At 34.7% G+C, this 19,931-nt stretch overlaps 2 protein-coding genes and 1 long non-coding RNA gene across 5 annotated transcripts in view; 1 reads left to right on the forward strand and 2 right to left on the reverse strand.

Moving 5' to 3' along the window:
• Positions 1 to 382: 382 nt before the first annotated feature.
• On the reverse strand, positions 383 to 1,193 carry LOC129871251 (uncharacterized). Its single transcript, XR_008762218.1, has 2 exons — positions 1,091 to 1,193; positions 383 to 883 (listed from the first exon to the last, which is right to left on the reverse strand). It is a non-coding gene; the product is annotated as an uncharacterized LOC129871251 (long non-coding RNA).
• Positions 1,194 to 2,309: 1,116 nt separating this feature from the next.
• Positions 2,310 to 15,691, forward strand: LOC129870082 (uncharacterized). Of its 2 annotated transcripts, XM_055944668.1 has the most exons (10): positions 2,310 to 2,550; positions 6,044 to 6,153; positions 6,307 to 6,438; positions 6,517 to 6,590; positions 6,685 to 6,790; positions 8,592 to 8,660; positions 9,578 to 9,642; positions 9,738 to 9,836; positions 13,475 to 13,574; positions 15,079 to 15,691. In XM_055944668.1, the coding sequence occupies exons 1-10, from the start codon at positions 2,337 to 2,339 to the stop codon at positions 15,139 to 15,141; spliced, it is 1,032 nt and encodes a 343-aa protein (XP_055800643.1). In that variant the 5' UTR covers positions 2,310 to 2,336; the 3' UTR covers positions 15,142 to 15,691. The 2 variants fall into 2 exon arrangements, with proteins under 2 accessions (XP_055800643.1, XP_055800644.1); XM_055944669.1 differs by lacking the exon at positions 13,475 to 13,574 and having other exon boundaries at positions 2,323 to 2,550.
• A 1,151-nt stretch (positions 15,692 to 16,842) lies between these two features.
• LOC129869987 (origin of replication complex subunit 3) overlaps positions 16,843 to 19,931 on the reverse strand; it is a 29,961-nt gene continuing 26,872 nt past the window's right edge. The window contains exons 17-20 of one of the 2 annotated variants that reach the window (XR_008762012.1): positions 19,156 to 19,323; positions 18,431 to 18,563; positions 18,182 to 18,352; positions 16,843 to 17,005 (exon numbers count right to left, since the gene is read on the reverse strand). Coding sequence is in view for 1 of the 2 variants with exons in the window: in XM_055944536.1 (XP_055800511.1) it covers positions 18,458 to 18,563; positions 19,156 to 19,323 (274 nt within the window). In the remaining variant the exon portion in view is untranslated. Of the gene's footprint in view, positions 17,006 to 17,965; positions 18,353 to 18,430; positions 18,564 to 19,155; positions 19,324 to 19,931 lie in introns of those variants that run through there. The other variant, XM_055944536.1, reaches the window with a different exon arrangement.

The raw sequence follows: 19,931 nt of genomic DNA on the forward strand, positions 1-19,931 counted from the left end.
ATCAAAGCAAGTTTGTCTAAACAATTCAAATTGTGCATCCAACAAAACATCATGCAAATCATTAACTATAGCACAATTCTTAGAGCAGTCAACTTTTGACTTGTAATCAACATCCATTTTGATGTAAAAATCACCTATCGGCCCACACAATAAAAGTACACAAACGAATCAACAAAATCAAAAAATTAAGAAAGAAAATGATTACTTATTGCATAATACCGTAAGAGTATATATACCATCACAGTATCCATTATTTGAAACATAAATAATTGAAAGCACAAACGTAAATTCACTCTACATGTAATGCTTCACTCAAAATCTGCTCAATTGGTTCTTGATACCATCATGGTGTATATATACTCTTATGATATCAAGGGTGAAAAGTGAAAATACTACTCATTTACTCATTGATACCACTAGAGTATATTATACTCTCATGGTATCAAAGAGTGTTCATCACCCAAATGGCCTTCAGTGGTTAGATGAATAGTTTGAGTTCCACTATCACCAGGGGGGACGATTCGGCGCCACAGTTTGGAGTATCAGCAGTAGCATTTCGTTTCTTACCAGTAATTTCATCATTTACATTTTTTTCGCCTTCTATTTCACAAACTTTTCGTTTGCTTTTATGATCATCCTTCTCAGACATAACTCCAACATCAGGAGCATTTTCGACATCTCGCACATCACCAACTTCATCTCAACATTCAAATTCTCTTTAGGAACATTTTCGACATCTGACACGTCCCTTACTTCGGCGGCCTCAACATTTACCCATCCCTGGGATTCCTACTACCAATGTCAACAGGCTGCGAATCATCTCCAATCAATGTAAAACTTAGAGGATCCCACATAGCTGAATCAATATGCTCTTCTTCTTCACCTACATCGTCATCCATACAAAAACTAATGAAAGGAGCATGACCCCACCAACGACTCTCTGCCCGCTGCTTACATCCCATATAACAAAATGAACAAATATATATCTTATTGTTGCATAAAAGTCAAAAATAAATTTCGATATTTGTAATAACAATGTGTGTGCAATAAAAGTTTGCAAACAAGTAAGAAAAATGGAGAATGTATATACCCGCTAATGGAGTGTTTAAGCGGTTTGCTTCTAGCAATTTTACGGATTTTTTTCAAATTCAATTTTGCGATTTTTTTCTCTCTGTTCGCCATGTTTTCAGGGAGTAAATATAAAAGAGAAAGGCCTGGTCACGTGAAGAAGGAAAAGTAAAGAAAAGGAATTAGGGCGAGGCTGGTCAAGCGAATATGGGCTTGGAAATTAGGGCATCGTGGGCCAGGTCATGCGAAAAAGATTGAAAATATCCCAATTAAATAAGGTGGGGCAGTGATGTAATTAGATTGGGCTTTTGGTCCAATTAGGATAAATAAGTTGGGCTAGGTCTATTCTTAGTATATAGTTTACTCCTTTGGTCTATTTTGTGTAAAATTCCCTTTCAAAAATTGTCCAAACCAATTTAATTGAAATTTCACTCCCACACACAAAAAAAAAATTAAAAAGGAAAAATGGTCAAAAATACTCTTAAACTATTTGAAATAAATAAAAATGTCCTTTATTTATAGTTTGATCCAAAAATGCCCTTGCCGTCAATACTTTGGTCCAAAAATTCTCTTATTATTATTAATGGGTCAAAAATGTCTCTATTGTTACAAAATGGGTCAAAAATGCCCTTTTCAGAATAAATATATTTTTTTAAAAAAAACAAATCTTGTTCCTTATAAAAAAAAATATTACTTTTAAGGAACACTTTTCTTATTTTCTTTCTTTTTTTAAACCACTTTAAGTAATAAAAATATAGGAAATTATTTTATTCTTCGTAATCTCATTTTATCAATTAAAAAGGAATAATTTCATGTACTCTATGTTTCAACGGATATTATATGTCATATATATAAGATCATATTAAATTCATCATTAATTTTTATTCAAATAACGATAAAAATAATTATAATAAAATAAGAAATGTTTTTATTTTTTAAATTTTTTTCTAATTAAAGTAAAATAAATATTCGCTAATAAAAAAATATTATTAAAAAAAAATGTGTTCAAAAAGAAAATAAATAGTATATTTATTTAAAAAAGAATATTTTTGGCCTATTAAATAACAATAAGGATATTTATGAATCAAAGTATTAAAGGTAAGAACATTTTTTAACCAAATTATAAGAAAAAGAACATTTTTATTCATTTTAAATAATTTAAAAATATTTTTGACCCCTTTTAATATTTCAACTAAAATACATGTCCAAAAATAACTTTCACTCGTTGTTGCGAATTTCACTCGTTGTTTGTGGTTGTTGTAGTACTTATGATTTTCTCAATATTGAAGCATCTCCATTCATCCAAAATCGTTGAAACCATCCCAATACGTGTACTGGCCATGGCTGCCACTGGCTTTGCCGCACAATCGATTCTCAGAAGAGTAGTTCCCTCATTTCTATCTATTCCCCCCACCACTCATGTCGCCAGAGACTTCTTCTCCGGTACAACCCTCATCCTCCGAACACCTCTACACCCCTCAGGTATGGAAATTTCCTTATTTCTTTCGTGTCTACTTTTTGATGATTTTAGTGTCAATTTATATGAGCTGAAATAGTTGAGTGCGATTGTGTATCTACTATGGAAAGAGGAGGAGCTAGAATTTGAAGCTTGATTTTAGCCCTTTTTTAAGTTATTGAGTTCTAAAATGTATTAAATGAATAGATTTTGGACCAACATTACTGGGTTTGACCAAATTCTTACCTCGGTCTCTAGCTGACTATGGACCAAGTGAAATCGGAAAAGTAACCCAAGTAGTCCTTATAATTATTCTGTTTTACTTTCATTTGATTCATATTGTTAACAAGTTACCCATAGGGTCCTTATTCGAAGATTCTGGAGGAACTGGCTTAACTAATGACATGTTGTTACCCCGTTGAAAATGGAAAGTGAAAACTCTATTCTACACAGATTATGTTGTTTGGACTCTCCAAAAATATTGCCGAACCTGTATTGGATCCTCCAAATATGTACTTTTTTTTAAAGAATCTGCCACACACCCGGAAACACTTTTGAACCAAACAACATAGTACATAGGTACAGTGTATACACCTGCATGTTCCCTAATTCGTTATTATACAGGAAGAAAATTAGCGGGTTTGTGGAATATCACAAATCTCACAATTGAAGTTACATACAAGAACAACTATGTTTCAATTCCAGACTAGCTAAGGGTTTATATAATCTTTTATAACAGTGATGGTCGAACCAAGTTTTATGCACCTCGACTATTCCTTCGGGTACCTGGTAGGTATCGAGTAAGTTTGCTCACTAAGACTTAGGCAAATGAAAGAAATCACCTAGTGTTAAGAGTTGAACATTGATCTCCAAGGTTTGCACCTGATTCATTGATCACACACTTGGATGTAAGACAGTGCTATATGAAATCCAAATAATCATCTCACTGTATTTAGGTCCTTTTATCCCTATACTCAATCATTTATCTTTTAGGACAAACTACAAGTTCTCAAAAATTAGCAATTCCTTAAATTCACACTCATAGTATCAATACTCCCTCAAACTGCTTTGTTATGTGCTACTTGAGTTAAGGGTCTTTCGAAAACAGTCTCTCTACTTCCGTAAGGTCTGGGTACACTCTATCCTCCCCAGATTCCACCTGTAGGATTAACCTAGGTATGTTGTTGTTGAATATCTATTTCACCCTCTGTCTCAATTTATGTGACACTATTTTCTTTTTAGTTTGTCCCGGAAAGAATGACATATTTCCATATTTAATAACAATTTTACTATAATCTTCCTATTTTATCTTAAATGAAATGATTTATAGCCACAAAAATGTCTATAACTTATTTTAGACCACAAGTTTCAAAAGTCTTCCTTTTTTTTGAACTTTGTGCTCTATAAAACACTTTCACATAGATTGGGACGGAGGGAGTCACATCTAATCTTTAAGCAAATTAAAATACGTATTACAGTCAAACACTGGACCTAAAGTAAGTATGTCAACAACTAATGTACCTGTTTGATAGTTCCAACAACTATTGTACTTCATCTAAAAAACGGTTCCAACAACTATTGTACTGTAATCTCAATTTGTTGGTATCACCTATATGGACATTTTGCTTCCGTTTTTCTTTGGTCTTCACTAGGTCCGTATGAAACAATTTTCCTTCCTGTGATTTTAGGTTTACCTTCTTCTTCGTAACACCTTCAAGTATTATGGTATCATACCTAAGGACCAGTGCATTTAAAGGTCAACATAAGATATAACCAACAATCCATGCGACCTTCTTTCATCTTTTTCCTTCTGTTCTACTTGCATTTTCTATCAAATTTGATCATTTCTAATTTTTTCTAATCTAGTATTATTGTACATTTATCTTGACATTCAGATTCCTATGACACATCTTGTAGATATGCTTGGCCGTACTTGCCAACATTCACTCATGTACAACATTGTTAGTCTTACAACTATAGAAATTTTCCTTCACTTTGGCAAGTATCTTCATGTCGCGTAGCACTCCCATAGCACTCTACCATTTCAACAGTCCTGTTTTGATTTTTTGAGTTACATTTTCATATAGCATGCCATTCTCTTGAAAGATTGAGAGCTTATATATTTGAATTATCTACCATAGATTCCACTATATCCCATCTATCTCATATCAACTTTCTGTGAATATATTCTATCTTGCTTTTAGTTATTACGTAGCCTTTACTCTTTAGGAGTATTTCTCCATATTAAGCTTTTGTTGACTCTATCACTTGTTTCATCAATTAACACAACAACAAATAATAATTATTAAGGAAATCCACTATATCAAATAACATACAGCAATTGACCTCCCCTTGTTTGGTACTCCCTTGGATCCAATATGTGTGATTTGTTTCCATTTTGGGATGTACCAAAATGGTTGACACAATTCTATTTTGGTACAACTTTCAAGAATTTAAATTCATTATAAACTATTCAAACTTTAGCTTTGATGTGACGTTTGCTCGCTTGTCAACCACTACTCTGATATCCTCTTATCTCATCATTAATATATTAGATAAGTCAAATTGACATCTTAAACTTCATCTCCAATTAATACTATCGTATTAAACGAAACAAAGGAAGTTCTGGTTAACTCATTGATAACACAATTGCAAACTATTGTTTGCAAATAGCATGGAATTGAAATTGCATATGGTTGAAAAAATAATATCCTTGACTTGGTTTTTCATTTCAAGAAGTCCAAAATATCTATATTCAAAGCTGCAACATCATGCTGAGGCATTTTATCAACAATTGCCTTGCACTTCCCACCAAATGACCCATTAATAGAACATATCAACTAGTGAAGTGTCAATGCAGATCATCAGATTCAATCTTTCAATTAGTTGTCATCATCAATCATACCTTCTGTTGAAAAGCTGAAATTTCACTGAAAGCTACCAGTGCAAAGGTGAATGCTCGATTGACTTCTGAGAATTGAACTGTGCAGTCCATGGTGCTGATTTGTTCTGAATTGCACCTAGTCTCTAACTTGTAGTTCCACAAGATGACAGGTGCCTGAGGTATAATAAAGGTTAGAATGAGTCAGTTGCATTTTACGAAGGACTACATGCTTTTTGGCCGTTCATGTGTATTTCAGAAGATCAAGAGGCTGCAAGTGTTTTGGGTGTATTACCGGCTGGGCCAATTCAGTCACTTGCAGACTAGTATATGGAAAATATGAGTCATTTTGAAATTATAGTGACCAAATAATACCAAGGTGGAAACTTCTAAGTACTAGTTTGGCCACCTTTTCTTTTAGCATATATTTGTATGTCTCAACTTCCTCATAAAGATCGCATGAAACAATGTGTAATAGTTTAAGGGCTATTTGGATAAATTTGCTGTTTCTTACATCAGAGTAAGTTGTTTAGGATTGGAAGATTCCTTGGGAATATCTATCGACCTAACCATTCTACTTTTAGTTATAAACTTTAATAGCTGATGACCAACATGTTATTGGACCTCCTTCAAAACAGCTTTCGGAATATGCAGCCTACCACAGGCTATTAAGGGTGATGCTGATGTTTTACTGAAAGGAGTGGGAGACAAGAACACCATTGAAGATGTGAAACGTATTGTTGAACTGGTACATATACATCTACCAGACCGATCACTCTCCTCTCAATTAACATTTGAAAAGTCGTCTGGTTTTCACCTCTTTGTTCCCTGTTGTAGGAAAAGAGCCGAAACATTGTCCTAAGTCTTACTCTAAACTAATTATCACTTGTGTACTTCTCAGGCGAAACGGGCATCATTAAGACGAGAAGTTTTACATACTGATTTTCTGACTCCGCCTGTCTTAAAAGAGTCAATGCTAGTCTTAGAAAGGTTAGCTGACCTCAAAATAGTTGCACAAGGAGGATACCCAGAGGTTGGACACAGTTTGGTTTACAAAACTTGTTTGAGCAATAAAGCTGCTTGAATTTATATTTACTGTCTCCTTAAATAGGCCGAACGATGCCGACTCTCAGTTGGACACCCGGAGGCATTAACAAGTGATCCAGATAATGTTGCAGCCTTGAGGTAGGTCGTCCTGTCATTGTTCAGTTATATCTGCTGTTTAAAACAACCAATCAAAAATTCCTCTTTATTATTTGAAAAGGGATCCTTTTTCCAGTATTTCAGGGAACTTTTCATTTCAACCTTGTTCTCACAGTGATTTCCTTGGTGCAATCCTTGGTACAGGGATTGCAAGGAATAAGCTGGGAGATATACTCTTGCAGGTATTTTCTTTCTTTATTTTTTGGGAGGTTTTATCTCTTTCTTGCAAGTTCTGGCAACACCAAGTTGATCAAATAGAGGGCTCTTGGGCAGAGAGTTGTGGGCATCACACCTAAGAGAGGATCCACCTCTTATGTAGCTGAGTTATTATGTACTCCCTCCGTTCCATTTTACTTGGCCCTTGTACTAAAAAATAGATTTTTATTTTTATTTTTCAATTTCAGTAAATCAAGAGAGACTTATTATTTTCTTCTTATAATAACCTTATCATTAAGGTTATGGTTTGGGCATGTGAAGAGGAGAGACACAGATGCCCCAGTGCGGAGGTGTGAGAGGTTGGCCATGGATGGTTTTAGAAGAGGTAGGGGTAGGCCGAAGAAATATTGGGGAGAGGTGATTAGACAGGACATGGCACAGTTACAGCTTACCGAGGACATGACCTTAGATAGGAGGGTGTGGAGGACACATATTAGGGTAGAAGGCTAGTACATAGTCCCGTTATTCTCCCGTATTAGTAGGTGCATTAGCGCACTATAATTTCTTGTGCTCTGACTTTTATTATAATCTTTCTATTACTTTCTGTACTTTGATTACTCTATTTTATCTGAGTTGCTTTCGTTATTTGCGTTATTCGTTATTTGCTTTCCCATATCGCTTTGAACTTCTTAGCCTTATCTGACCTCTTTTTATGCTTCTTTTGAGCTGAGGGTCTCTCGGAAACAGCCGCCCTACCTTGGTAGGAGTAAGGTCTGCGTACACTTTACCCTTCCCAGACCCCACGCTGTGGGATTTCACTGGGTTGTTGTTGTTGTTGTAATAACCTTATCATTAAATAACTATATGAAGTAATAGTAGTGAAACTTAGATTTTCAAAGTATAATTAATGAGGATAATTTAGTAAAATAAACCCCTAATAAATAGTTTCTTAAGAGAATTTTCAAATCACCAAGGGCCGAGTAAAATAGAACATAAATGATGATTTAGAACTTATACGTGGAGGTAGTATATAGTACAAAGTTAAGTTGCTGCTCAAGACTTTGATCTCCTAATGAGCCCTTTGTTTTGGTGTGGAAGTGGTGATTCAAACATCTACAATGAAATGTAGAAGTAGCAAGCTTGATGAATGAAGCAACATTCAAGATAGATTATTGAAATGTTCCTTTAGCAGCGAGAACATACTGCAAAGTTATCTTAGGCACATAGAAAATAAGAGTATGACAATGCATGTAATTGTGCAGCCTAGTGTACAATGAAGTGGGAGGAGAACCATGAGGTCTAAGGTTCAAATTGTAGCGGAAGTGAAAAACACTTGGTGATCTCTTTCCATCTACCTAAACCTTAGGGGACAGAGTCGATACCTGTGTTGGTGGGAGGTAGCAGGTATATGATGGAATAGTCGAGATGCGTGCAAGTTGTCCTGAATGCCACAATCGTAAAAAAGAAAAAAAAAAGAAAGAAAGAAGAAGAAAGAACCAGAGTATGACAAAGAAACCTTGCTTAGCTACTCTCTAAAAGCAAACTAACTCCTAAAATAGAATAGTGGTTGAGCTTCTTTAGAGATTGCTGATTGACTGTTTTAAACTAATATCAAAGTTTCACTTCAGATTATTTAAAGTTTTTGATTTTTTTTCTTTTGAAATTATATTTTATTCCTACTTTCTTTCACACGTTCTGACTAATTAACCCTCTAGATATTTCATGATGTTGGTCTTGTGTCTCTATTTGTGTGACCGTTGAGACATATTCCTCTTCCCATTTCTTCGAAGTGTTTGGTTGTCCTGAACATCTCTTTCTGATGTTTAGGGTGAAAAGGGAGCTCATGTTCTTGTTGTTCCAGAACTTTCTGACTTCCTTGTATCAGCATTGGACAAGGTAACGGTACTTTGCATATTGCTTCCACATACAGTCTCTTCCCTATTCTTCATAATAGTACTTTAGTCTACGCATTCTGAAGCACGCCTGTCTTGTCATTTGCATTTCTATGGTTGTGGGATCTCTAAACCTGTGAGGTTCCCTTAGCTGAAATTGGTTGGACAATGGAAAATACTTTCTCTTGGATACTCTTTTTCATGGGTGTGGATAGGGTGGAAAAGTTATGCTGCGAGATGATTGATTTCTTTGGTATTTTACACACACACATGATTGACATTTGGTAGTATGTACAAAATTTTCCACAAGTCTTTTCAGGACCTTTATTCGAATTTCCAAAATGTTCCAGACCAAATGAAAGAAAATAACTTGCCTCCTTTATGTGTCTGTAATTTTTCCATTATAACTCTCTGTCCCTACTCTTCTGCACTTGCTTCTACTAGCCAATTAAGAGTGAAATTTTTTCTCTGTTATTTGTGAAAATCAACATATAGTGTACACACTGCCACCGACCACTATTATCACATGTAATTACATTGAATAGGAGAATGATTGGGCGTGAATTTTCTTCGTAAAAAATACTCCTTCCGTCCCATTTTATGTGGCACCATTTACATCTTAGTCCGTCCCAAAAAGAATGTCACCTTACTATAATTAGAAACAATTTAACTTTAAAAATTTAAAATTCCCCTTTTACCCTCAATAAAATGATTTTCAACCACACAAATATATAGGGATTGTTTTAGACCACAAGTTTCAAAAGTCTTCTTTTTTTCTTAAACACCATGCCAAGTCAAACGGTGCCACATTAAATGGGCAGAAAGAGTAGTTTACAGAAATCCCAAAGAAGAGAACAATTGTAATTTTTAAAAATCTGGACTGTGTTAAGGCTTTCCACTTCCTTAATATTTTCTTTGTAGGTTGGAAATGTTTCTGTCTCTTGCAAGAAGATTCCATTGCTTGCCCTTGAATATGAACCACCAAGGTTAAAAATGTTACAGTTATAGTTCCTTTGGTCTCTTCCCTTCATACGCGTCACATTTTGATTCAGGAAATTTCCATTTTTGCTTCTCTTTCCAGGACGAAGTCCTTAAAATCCATAGAGGCATCATTGAGACTTGATGCCGTAGCTAGTGCAGGATTCAAAGTTTCACGAACTAAAATGGCCAGTTTGATTAGGTAATCCCCCTTTGTATATGTTTAGGCTGTCCAAACATATTTTGCTGCTTGTGAGCTTGGCGTGGTGAATGACTACATAATGATCCTTACATTAGTTTTTCGTATATGGATAATTAAAAATGGTCCTTGCCTCAATTTGTGAACAACGTGCTATCTGTAATCATTGTCATAGATTTGCGGATAAGCTATCCTTATCCCCAAAACAAAGGATTTGCGGATAAGCTATCCTGATGCCAAAAACAATGGATTTGTGGATAAGCTGTCCTTCCAGTACAGTATGACCTTGAAATTATATATATTGTATTCAAACGGGTCCCTTCTATGAAATTTCTTCAACTTCTCGTTGATTCCCACATTGTTTAGGTCTTTTCTATAGTCTATAGGCTTTAAAGTAGGGTATCATTTTGATTTTCACCTGCAAAAGAGCAAGGTAATTGAAAAGATCCACAACCCATAATCTTTACTAGGTTCAACATCTATGACAATTGACATGAAGGGAATCTCACTGCATTGCTGCTGCATTCTCCTTTATTTCATTACAGCAAAACTAATTTCTTGAAGGGCTAGTAACAATGCATATTTCCATTAATAAGCAAGGAACTGAAGAGTCTCTTTTTATGGTGCCCTGCTTGAGTTGGCTGTTAAAAATGATTTATTTCTCCTTGCTCCACGGCGATATAAATGGACGATGCCTCTAGAAGTAGCTTTTTGTGTGAGGAAAGGATGCACAAGCAGAGAAATAAATTAGTTCATGCATTATTGGGGAGAGGTGATTAGACAGGACATGGCGCAGTTACAACTTACTGAGGACATGACCTTAGATAGGAGGGTGTGGAGGACCATATTAGGGTAGAAGGCTAGTACATAGCCTCGTTATTCTTCCTTATTAATAGGTGCATTAGCGCACTATAATTTCTTGTGCTCTGATTTCTGTTATTATCTATTACTTTTTGTACTTTGATTACCCTATTTTATCTGTGTCGCTTTCGTTATTTGCTTTCCCATATCGCTTTGAACTTCTTAGCCTTATCTGACCTCTTTTTATGCTTTTATTGAGTCGAGGGTCTTTCGGAAACAGCTGTCCTATGTTGGTAGGAGTAAGGTCTGCGTACACTTTACCCTCCCCAGACCCCACGTTGTGGGATTTCACTGGGTTGTTGTATTATACTGATAGAAGATCAGGTGAATAATTAACAAATTGAAGGAAGTTGTTATTTGTTAATCACTTCCTAAAAAAGAAATCGAAAAGAAAAGAAGATCCAGTAATTTATCAAAAAACAAAAATGAGGGAAAACACTAGCACTGAACCGACACAAGCAAGAGGGTTTTTGTTTTGTGAGGGCTTGTCACTTGTTGGGAGAAGATTGTTATTGTAGGTTTTGATTTTCTCACACAAATCTATGAAGTGGTCCAGGATTTTACACAATTGCAGTTTATGTGCCGTATGGTAGCCAAAATGCAGGGATTCTTAGAGGAATTCGAGGTTTTAGCAGTTGGGAAAACGTTGAATAAACACAAAAATCTACACGGTCAAAATAATGGGGATAAAATGGGAAAATAATGACACCAAGAATTTTTCGTTGAAATTCTTTTAAATAAGGGAAAAAACACGGGCCAAGAGGAGCAACTGATATCATTACAGTAAGAAATTTTACTATGTAGTCACAAGTACAATACTCAAAGTGATTACTACAAACTCAAAAAATAATCCTATTTTGATTTTTCACCTCACTAAAATATCGTTCACACTCTTTTTCTTTCACAGATTATTTTCTTACACGATCTATGAATACCTCATTGCGCTCTCTATTTTTTTTCTTCTCTGTGCGTATCAACAAATGAGCAGAAGTGCTCTATTTATAAGACAATTTCATTCTTGTTGATGTCATCAGTGACATCAATGAAAAACATTATTTTGAACTTTGCACATTTCTTCTTTGAAAATGGTGAGATCTGGTTTGAAAAAAAATGGTGATATTTGGTTGTTTGCAACAAATGTGGACTTCAATATATAAGTCATGAATTCTTCAGAGCGGGCCGGCATGCCAAGCATACGGGGACCGTTGAAGAAGTGTAATGGGATATGGGGCTGGACCCCACAAATCTCCCGCTCCAGTCTCATGCACTTGAAAGAGGTATCTCTGTCTTCTTAGAGAGAGTTCATGCCGACAAGTTCTCTACACAAGTCAAACTTGTCTTTTGTATCACCTTGGTCAGCATATTGCAGGATTTTCACTTGTGTGAATCTTTTTGACATGAAATGATTCACTCTCCACTTGCTCACGAATCTAATGATATGTCACATCTATATATTTTGTCCTTGCATGGTACATGGAGTTCTTGCTCAAGTCTATTGCGCTCTGACTGTCACAACATACTCCATCTACTGCAATCCAAGTTCTTGAAGGAATCGCTTGAGCCATATATCTCTTTGCCAGCTTCAGTAGCCGCAATGTATTCTGCTTCAGTTGTAGATAATCTGTTACACTTCTGCAACTTCGACTGTCATGATATAGCTCTCCCTGAATATAACCAAATATCACCATTTTTTTCAAATCAAATCTCATCATTTTTCAAAGAAGAAATGTGCAAAATTTGAAATAATGTTTTTCATTGATGTCAATAGGAACAAATTTCTCTTATAAATAGAGCACTTCTGCTCATTTGTTGATACACACACAGAGAAGAAAAAAATATAGAGAGCAGTGAGGTATTTCATAGACTGTGAAAGAAAAATAGAGTGTGAGCGATATTTTAGTAAGGTGGAAATCAAAAAAGAGCTATTTCTTTTGAGTTTGTAGTAGTCACTTTGTATTATACTTGTGACTACACTGTGTAAAATTCTTTGCTATAGTGATATCAGTTGCTCCTCTTGGCCCGTGGTTTTTCCCTTATTTAAAAGGGTTTCTGCGTAAAATTATTTGTCATTATTTTTACCGTGTATATTTTTGTGTTTATTCTGCGTTTCCCAACATTAGTAGCTGGACAGGAGTACTCGAATTGACAGCTATGGAGGATGAAAAGATAGAAGATGAAGAATAGAATTCAATAGGAAAGTGTACCTGTATATTCAATCTGTAATGATACAATGCCTCTTATAGAAATGATAAAGAATCTAATTTGCTAATTGCTTCGAACTAATTCAACAGCTCGTAACTAACTCCTGATATGGCAAAGATAACTAACTTGACCAGTTGATTCATTTTTGTATGGATTAAGGAGGAGAGCAAGGGAGAGGATGATATTTGGAGGTCGTTTGTTGTTATAGTCTCAAAAATTGAATGAATCACTAACAATGTGGATATGTTGATTTGTAACCAAGAGTGTGGCCTAGTGGTCAATGAAGTGGGAGGAGAACCGTGAGGTTTATGGTTTAAATCTTAGTGGAAGCAAAAAATACTAGGTGGTTTTTTTCCATCTGCCTAAGTCTTTATTAGTACCTGTGCGATGCGAGGTTGTAAGTACTCGGTAGAATAGTCGAGTTGCGCGCAACCTGGAACACATATTACCATCATAAAAAGAAGTGTTGATTTTGTTACTATTTCCATATGTTTCTGCTTTGATAATACAGATGTATTTGGCCAAATACATTGTTACCTAAGTTGATATTGTCTCGCTCTATATTGCTGGCCTTTTAGTAATGGAGATGTTCGTGTCAATTGGAGCACTGTGACAAAAAGCAATACTACCATTAAGACTGGAGACATGATATCAGTTAGCGGAGAAGGAAGACTTAAAGTAAGTTACTTCTCATAAAATTCTTCCATAGCTGGTAAAGTGAATGAATCAGAATGAACCCCCCTCCCATAGCGCGTGCACACACACACAACAAATAACCTATGGATAAGAAGTAGTTTTTGCTTTAAATTTTATAAGCTTTCCCAATATTGATTTAAATATGCTCTTCTCATTGGCTGGTTGGTTGCAGAGGCGGATTTGAAGCTTATGGGTTCCTACAATCAAATATATATAGATTTTTAGAATATTTCCTCATACATATACAAGATTTGGGTGAAAGCTATTGGATTCCCGTGAACCCATAGGTACAGGGCTAGATCCGACTCTGGTTGGCCGACCAAAGGGCATACTTATCTCTTCCTATAAGTTCTGACATTGAAATCCTTAACTACTGGAAGTATCCTTTGCCAATATTATCACTCAACTAAGTTCTACCAAAAACGTTGTTTCAAATTTTAAAGTTCTCTTTAACCTTCAAACAAAGCTAGCAAATTAGCAAATAAAAAGTGACTAGAGAAAAAAGTCAAATATTGGTATAATGTTTGGATGCCTTGCTATAATGCAAATTTTGTGATAATAGTTTTTAGATTAATTAGGTGATTGTAATTTAGAGAATTTCTGCAGGATATTCATAGGATGAGTGTTGCAGAAATGCGTCAGTTAAGATGGATGTGCGGCGGTACAAGATTAGGAATTATCACATTTGGCTGAAGGTGCAGTAGCACAGATGGAGGGATAAAATGAAAAAAAGTCGCACGAGATTAGTTATGCTCTAACACATCAATTTGTAAGTGTGAAACCATGGTGATTTAAGGTGCTAAAAGGGACGAGATAGACATAAAATCAGATGGTGAATTATCCTAAAAGACCTACATCTTCTTGGAGTCCATGTAGACTTGGCGCAAAATATAGAAGAAAAAGATATATACAGGTGATCTAATTAGTCATGATTAGTTTGCAAGGAGCCTTTGTCTTGTTAGAAATTTGTATGCCAACAGAAAATATAGAGAACTTTTAGTGCCCGAGAACCTAAATCCTCAATTATTTGATTGATTCAGAACAAAATAAAAATAAAAATGAAGCCACATGGTTGGTGAGGTATCATACAGCGGACCCCAACTAGTTTGGGATTGAACTTCTTGTTGTTAAAAATTTTACTTGGGGCAATATTTAGGTTTGGTTGAAGAGTTCTCATTTTTATTGAATCTCTATCAAGACTTCATTCAGATAAATGCTTAGCTTGTTCGATGACATGACTCCCTTTTCCTGCTAAGTTTGGTGTTTTGGTATTGTTAAGTATGAATAAGAGATTTAATGAAAATTCACTACTGGGGATGGTATGTTCAGTGATTTTGGAGGTGGGGGGGGTTTATGTTGTGAGAGTTACTTGTCGCGAAAACTAGCATATGCAGTCAACCATCGCTAGCTCATTTTGGGGCTATAGAGAATTGTTAATATGAAATGAGATTGCTGTTTCTGCGACTAATGGATCTCTTAATGACAGATTGGAGAAATAAGCTCAACAAGGAAGGGAAAGTTTGCTGTTGAGCTCATCCGGTATTTGTAAAACATGAAGTTATTTGGCGATATTGATTCCAACTACTTAAAGGCTGCTGTAGATACTTATCAAGCCCTCATTTGCCATGTCTCTGCACTCCCTAACTAAAGGCAACTTCGTAGCAGGGGCACTTGAACCCGAGACCTTTGGTTGAGAATGAAGGAGTATTTACTACTCCACCACAACTCTTGTTGGTCATTTGTGACCTTTAGGTGCACACAACTCAAGCCTAGACATCTGATCTTTGAAACAAATGTGAGTGTAAGGAGTAGAGCTATTAAAACGGGTTGGCCCAGATTGAGCGGGCTGCAGATTTCAACGTCCTAGCTCAACCCAACCTTTCATTTGAAAGGGCCTCCAAAATACTAACTCAACTGAGCCCTAAGCGCGCCAGATTGTGAGCTGGCACTAAATTTTATTTTTTTAGAAAAATCTCTGAGATAGCTATTTTTTAGGAAGAAATCTTTTAAATGTGAATGTGTATCATTATTATTGTTTTAAATGTTGAAGATTAAAGAATAAAATATATTACAACCTATATCCTTATTTGTTAATTTTATCTGAAGAGCTAAAGCCGTCAAATTTCTTCTTAGAGAATCATAGTTATACTGCATATTGAAAATTATACATTAATCCTAGTATTTTTAGTGCATGGAAACTTACTACATTTATCGAAGGAACATGAGGTACGTGTAAAAATTGTGTAAAGAAAGAAGTCTGCATAACTACACCCTTGATCAAAAAGTCATAAACTTAGTCTTTGTAATTGGGTAGTAAAACATCATGGGAAATTTCATGAAGTTTAGCTAAATTATATGATAACTTGTTTTGAAATGCATTAACATATTTAACTATATTTCCTCTTTGTGATGTGAGGGCATCTATCATGTAATCGTTTGTAATTTGTGGAAGTTGAGTTTATAAACACTTAGGGACCGTTTGGTTACTGGTTAGAGTTATGTAGATATTAGTTATGTAAGATTTAGTTATGCAGGGTTTAGTTATGTAGGGTTTAAAAAAAATTATTGAGCTAATTCTTATTTTTTTAATTTCAAAATGTTTAGTGAGCTACTATTTATTATACTCATTAAAATAAATAACACATTAAAATTTAAATAAATATCAATACCTAAAACAATAAAGTAAATAACAAATAACGAAAAGTGATTAAGTAATTTGTGTTAAATAGGATTAAGCAATCAAAACAAAAAAGGAGTAAATGTGTAATTTATTATTTTAATACATGTATAACTAATACTCACCTAACTTATTCCACCTTCTATCCCGCATAACTTATACACAGATTCTCTCATAAATTATGTAAGTATTATGTAGGATTGCAAAAAATGCAACCAAACATTGTATAAAAGTAATACGTGAATAACTTTTATCCTATTTGCAAATCAAACATGGTGGTATAAGATTAATACATGAATAACCAAAATTATTCATGTATTAACTTTGTATTTATCCCATAACCAAATGGTCCCTTAATGAAAACTTGTAACTCGTATGTATAAGGTATTAGAGTTACAAGCACACCCTTGTAAACTTCACTTATGTTAGTGCGGAAGTATATGTCATATCCATTGGAAATTGGGATTGTTCGTAGAAGCACTCATGAAAAATGGGACAACACAAAGCTGTAATGTGTTTTCTAATAAAGTTCATGTCAACATTTTAATTATTATAGAAGTGGTGGTGGATTCCATTTTTGACTAAGGAATTTAAAATTTGAAGAGCTAAGACATACGAACTAGTCGAAGATATTCAACATCTACTATATATACATAAAAATTTATTTAAACCATTATAATATAATTTTTCGTCGAAGAAATTCGAATGAAGCTCTAACCACGAGGTGGCTCCGCCCCTGTGTGAAAGAATTAAAAAAAAAATCCATTAAGCAATCACAAGTGTGAAACCACTACAACTTTAAAATAAGGATTGATGTTTTACTAAGTGGAGATTTATCTTAGAATACACTTTTCTTGTGTATAGTAGTCTCCATTCAATTGATAAATTTTCTTATTTTTAATATTTAAATGAGTGGGAAAAGTGCTAGATGCATTTTAATATTAAAAATATTAATATTAAAGTGTACATTATTATATATTTTAGTGAGTATAAATTTGAGATGATCATAATATCTTCCAAATAATTATCCATGATCTAAAAACCAGTCATATTTTTTATCCACTCAGACATGACCTATCCCACTACTTATCTACTAAATGGTTCAATAACCCATTATCACATAATATTACGCATTTATTATCCCGTTACCATCTTATTCATTTCATGAAAAAATTACGTCTATAAATAGGAGTCTTCCTTCTGTATGTGGTGCAAGAAAAATATTGTTATTATGAATGTGAGAAAAAAAAATGAGTTGCGAGGGAAAAAAGGTGCAAGTAACCCTTACACTTCAAAAAATATATATTATTTTGTTTAAAGGGGTTCGGAGTGGAGCTTTGGCTCAACCAGTCTAGACTTTATTTGAGTCATAAAATTGTCGGACTATTAATCTTGGAGCAGACAAAACAAGATTGCCATACCTCCTTAGAGAAAACAAGATATCCGCGCCTAGAAAATTTACTTTTACTTTACCTTTTTTTTTCAACCGTAAATTATTTTTCACCATCATCAACCCATAAGTCAAAATAAAACATGAACGAGGACCGTTCCTATGTATACTATAACAGCAAATGACTTGGATGTAGTTATTAGTTGCAACTTGCAAATGGTTTCTACTCCATCAGTTTTTTCAGCGCATTTATTAGTAAAGAGAACACATATCAGTTGGTTCATCTAAATTAGAGAGGATAATCGAGGCAAAGAAATAAGGCAATTTATGATAAGAAATGCTAGTGATACTTATTCAAGAAAATCACCAAAGAAGGGTAAATGACTAGGTGAAAATCCAAGTCACAGTGACATGATTCAAGATAAATGATAGCTGAAAATCAAATTTGTCAGAACAGCCTCCATCCAAGGTGGTTTTGTAACATTTAATATACTTAGTTAAGTGTACGTGCAAACCTTTTACCTATGGTCCAAGATGACATTTCAGCCAATGAGGATCCTGCGCGAAGTTGAGGCTAGTGATGCCTTCCATTGATTTGCTAAACGCTCAAATTATGTTTACCATACCAGGACCTGTGATGATATCTTGTAGCTGCTTTCACATAATTTTGATTTAGCAGTTGATCATCAGTCACTACACAAATTAGCATGGAATAAAATTTCTGGCTGTCGTATGAATAGGAGACAGGATATCTAAGTGAAGAGTAAGAACCTCTTCCACAACATGCCATTATGCATATTACACTCCAAAAGCCACTCTCTGCACATAATCAGGGCACCGTTTGCTTGGCATACGAAGCAACCCTGTAATCTGCAGCTCCATCACAGCTCTGCAAAACCTTGCTCTATGCAACATTAAGTCAAGGATCCAGAATGGTTCCATTGGGTTTTCCATGCTCAAGCCTCACATAAGACCATAATAACATACAATTATGAAAGAAAATCTGTAACGAGTACTCAAAGGGAAAACGATACTGAAACAAACAATTGGCAAGACACAACTTCACCACTTGAATTTCCTTCTACTCTATTACTTTCTATTTTCTAATGTGATCGAGCTTTGGACAGATCTAATTGAAAACAACTCTTTATTTTGATCAAGTCTTTCATCAAGAAAACAAATTTGATCAACCAACTGATGTATTACATATCAAACAGACTATACACAGAAAACTGTAACATTAAACATTTACCTTTTTCATTGGTAAAACAAGTCAAACCAGTAAGACGAAAAAAGAGAGAAAATGTGAGATAATAAGAAATTTTCCAGCAGTCAACAGCAATTACAATTCCTGAATGAACCTAAATGGTGTGAGGCAGTGCCTAATACGTGATTTTTTTTCTCTTTTGAGAAATTTTAATCAAGTGATTTTTAATATTAACATCTATTGCACCTGTTTTAACAGCCAAGAAAATGCTGAAGAGATAAAAGGATACTGAAACAATGCATCAGAATTGTTTTGAGAATAGGTGTTTTCTTTTCTTTTCTTCGGTGAAGCCAACTTCTTCAACCCTTTCTTTCCTGAGCTTGAAATAGATGCTTTAAAAGATTGAAACCAGTCATGAAGATTAATGAGATCACCATGCTCCTGAGCCAGTGTATACCTGTGTGAGAGGATTCAAAACAACTTCAGCTCTCCTATTAATCCACGTGAATACAAAAAAATCATGTTGAATATAAAATTGGTTCTAATGAGAAAACTATAGCATAGCAGCTTCATCACTTGAAAAAATATGCAATCTAAAGTTACAAATAGTTGCCAATATATAATATCGAGTTAGACTTCAGCTTTCAGAGTACGTAACCTTATATGAAACTGACTCTCCCCAAGAAAAATACTACTCCCTCCTCTTCAATTTGTCTTGCTTTCTTTTTAGTTTGTCCATAAAAAAATGCCGCCTTATATATTTAGTAAGTTTTTAATTTCATTCTAATAATTACCAAATGACATGGCATGTTAAAACCACAGATTCAAGGCGCATTTTTGCTATGTTATAGACACCTTTATTTTAAGACCACACGATTCAAAAGTGTTCTTTACATTCATAAACTTCATGCACACCAAACTAAGACGCGAAATGAAATGGATGAAATACTTGATAAGAAGCACAAAGTCCAAAAGCATCATCTATCTACCAAAAAGCAATATTTATCTGTGGAAAATTATGAAAGATGATTTAAGCTCCAATTTACTTATACGAACCTTTTTATG

Source organism: Solanum dulcamara, chromosome 10, assembly GCF_947179165.1.
Source record: "Solanum dulcamara chromosome 10, daSolDulc1.2, whole genome shotgun sequence".
In the NCBI taxonomy this organism is placed as follows: domain Eukaryota; kingdom Viridiplantae; phylum Streptophyta; class Magnoliopsida; order Solanales; family Solanaceae; genus Solanum; species Solanum dulcamara.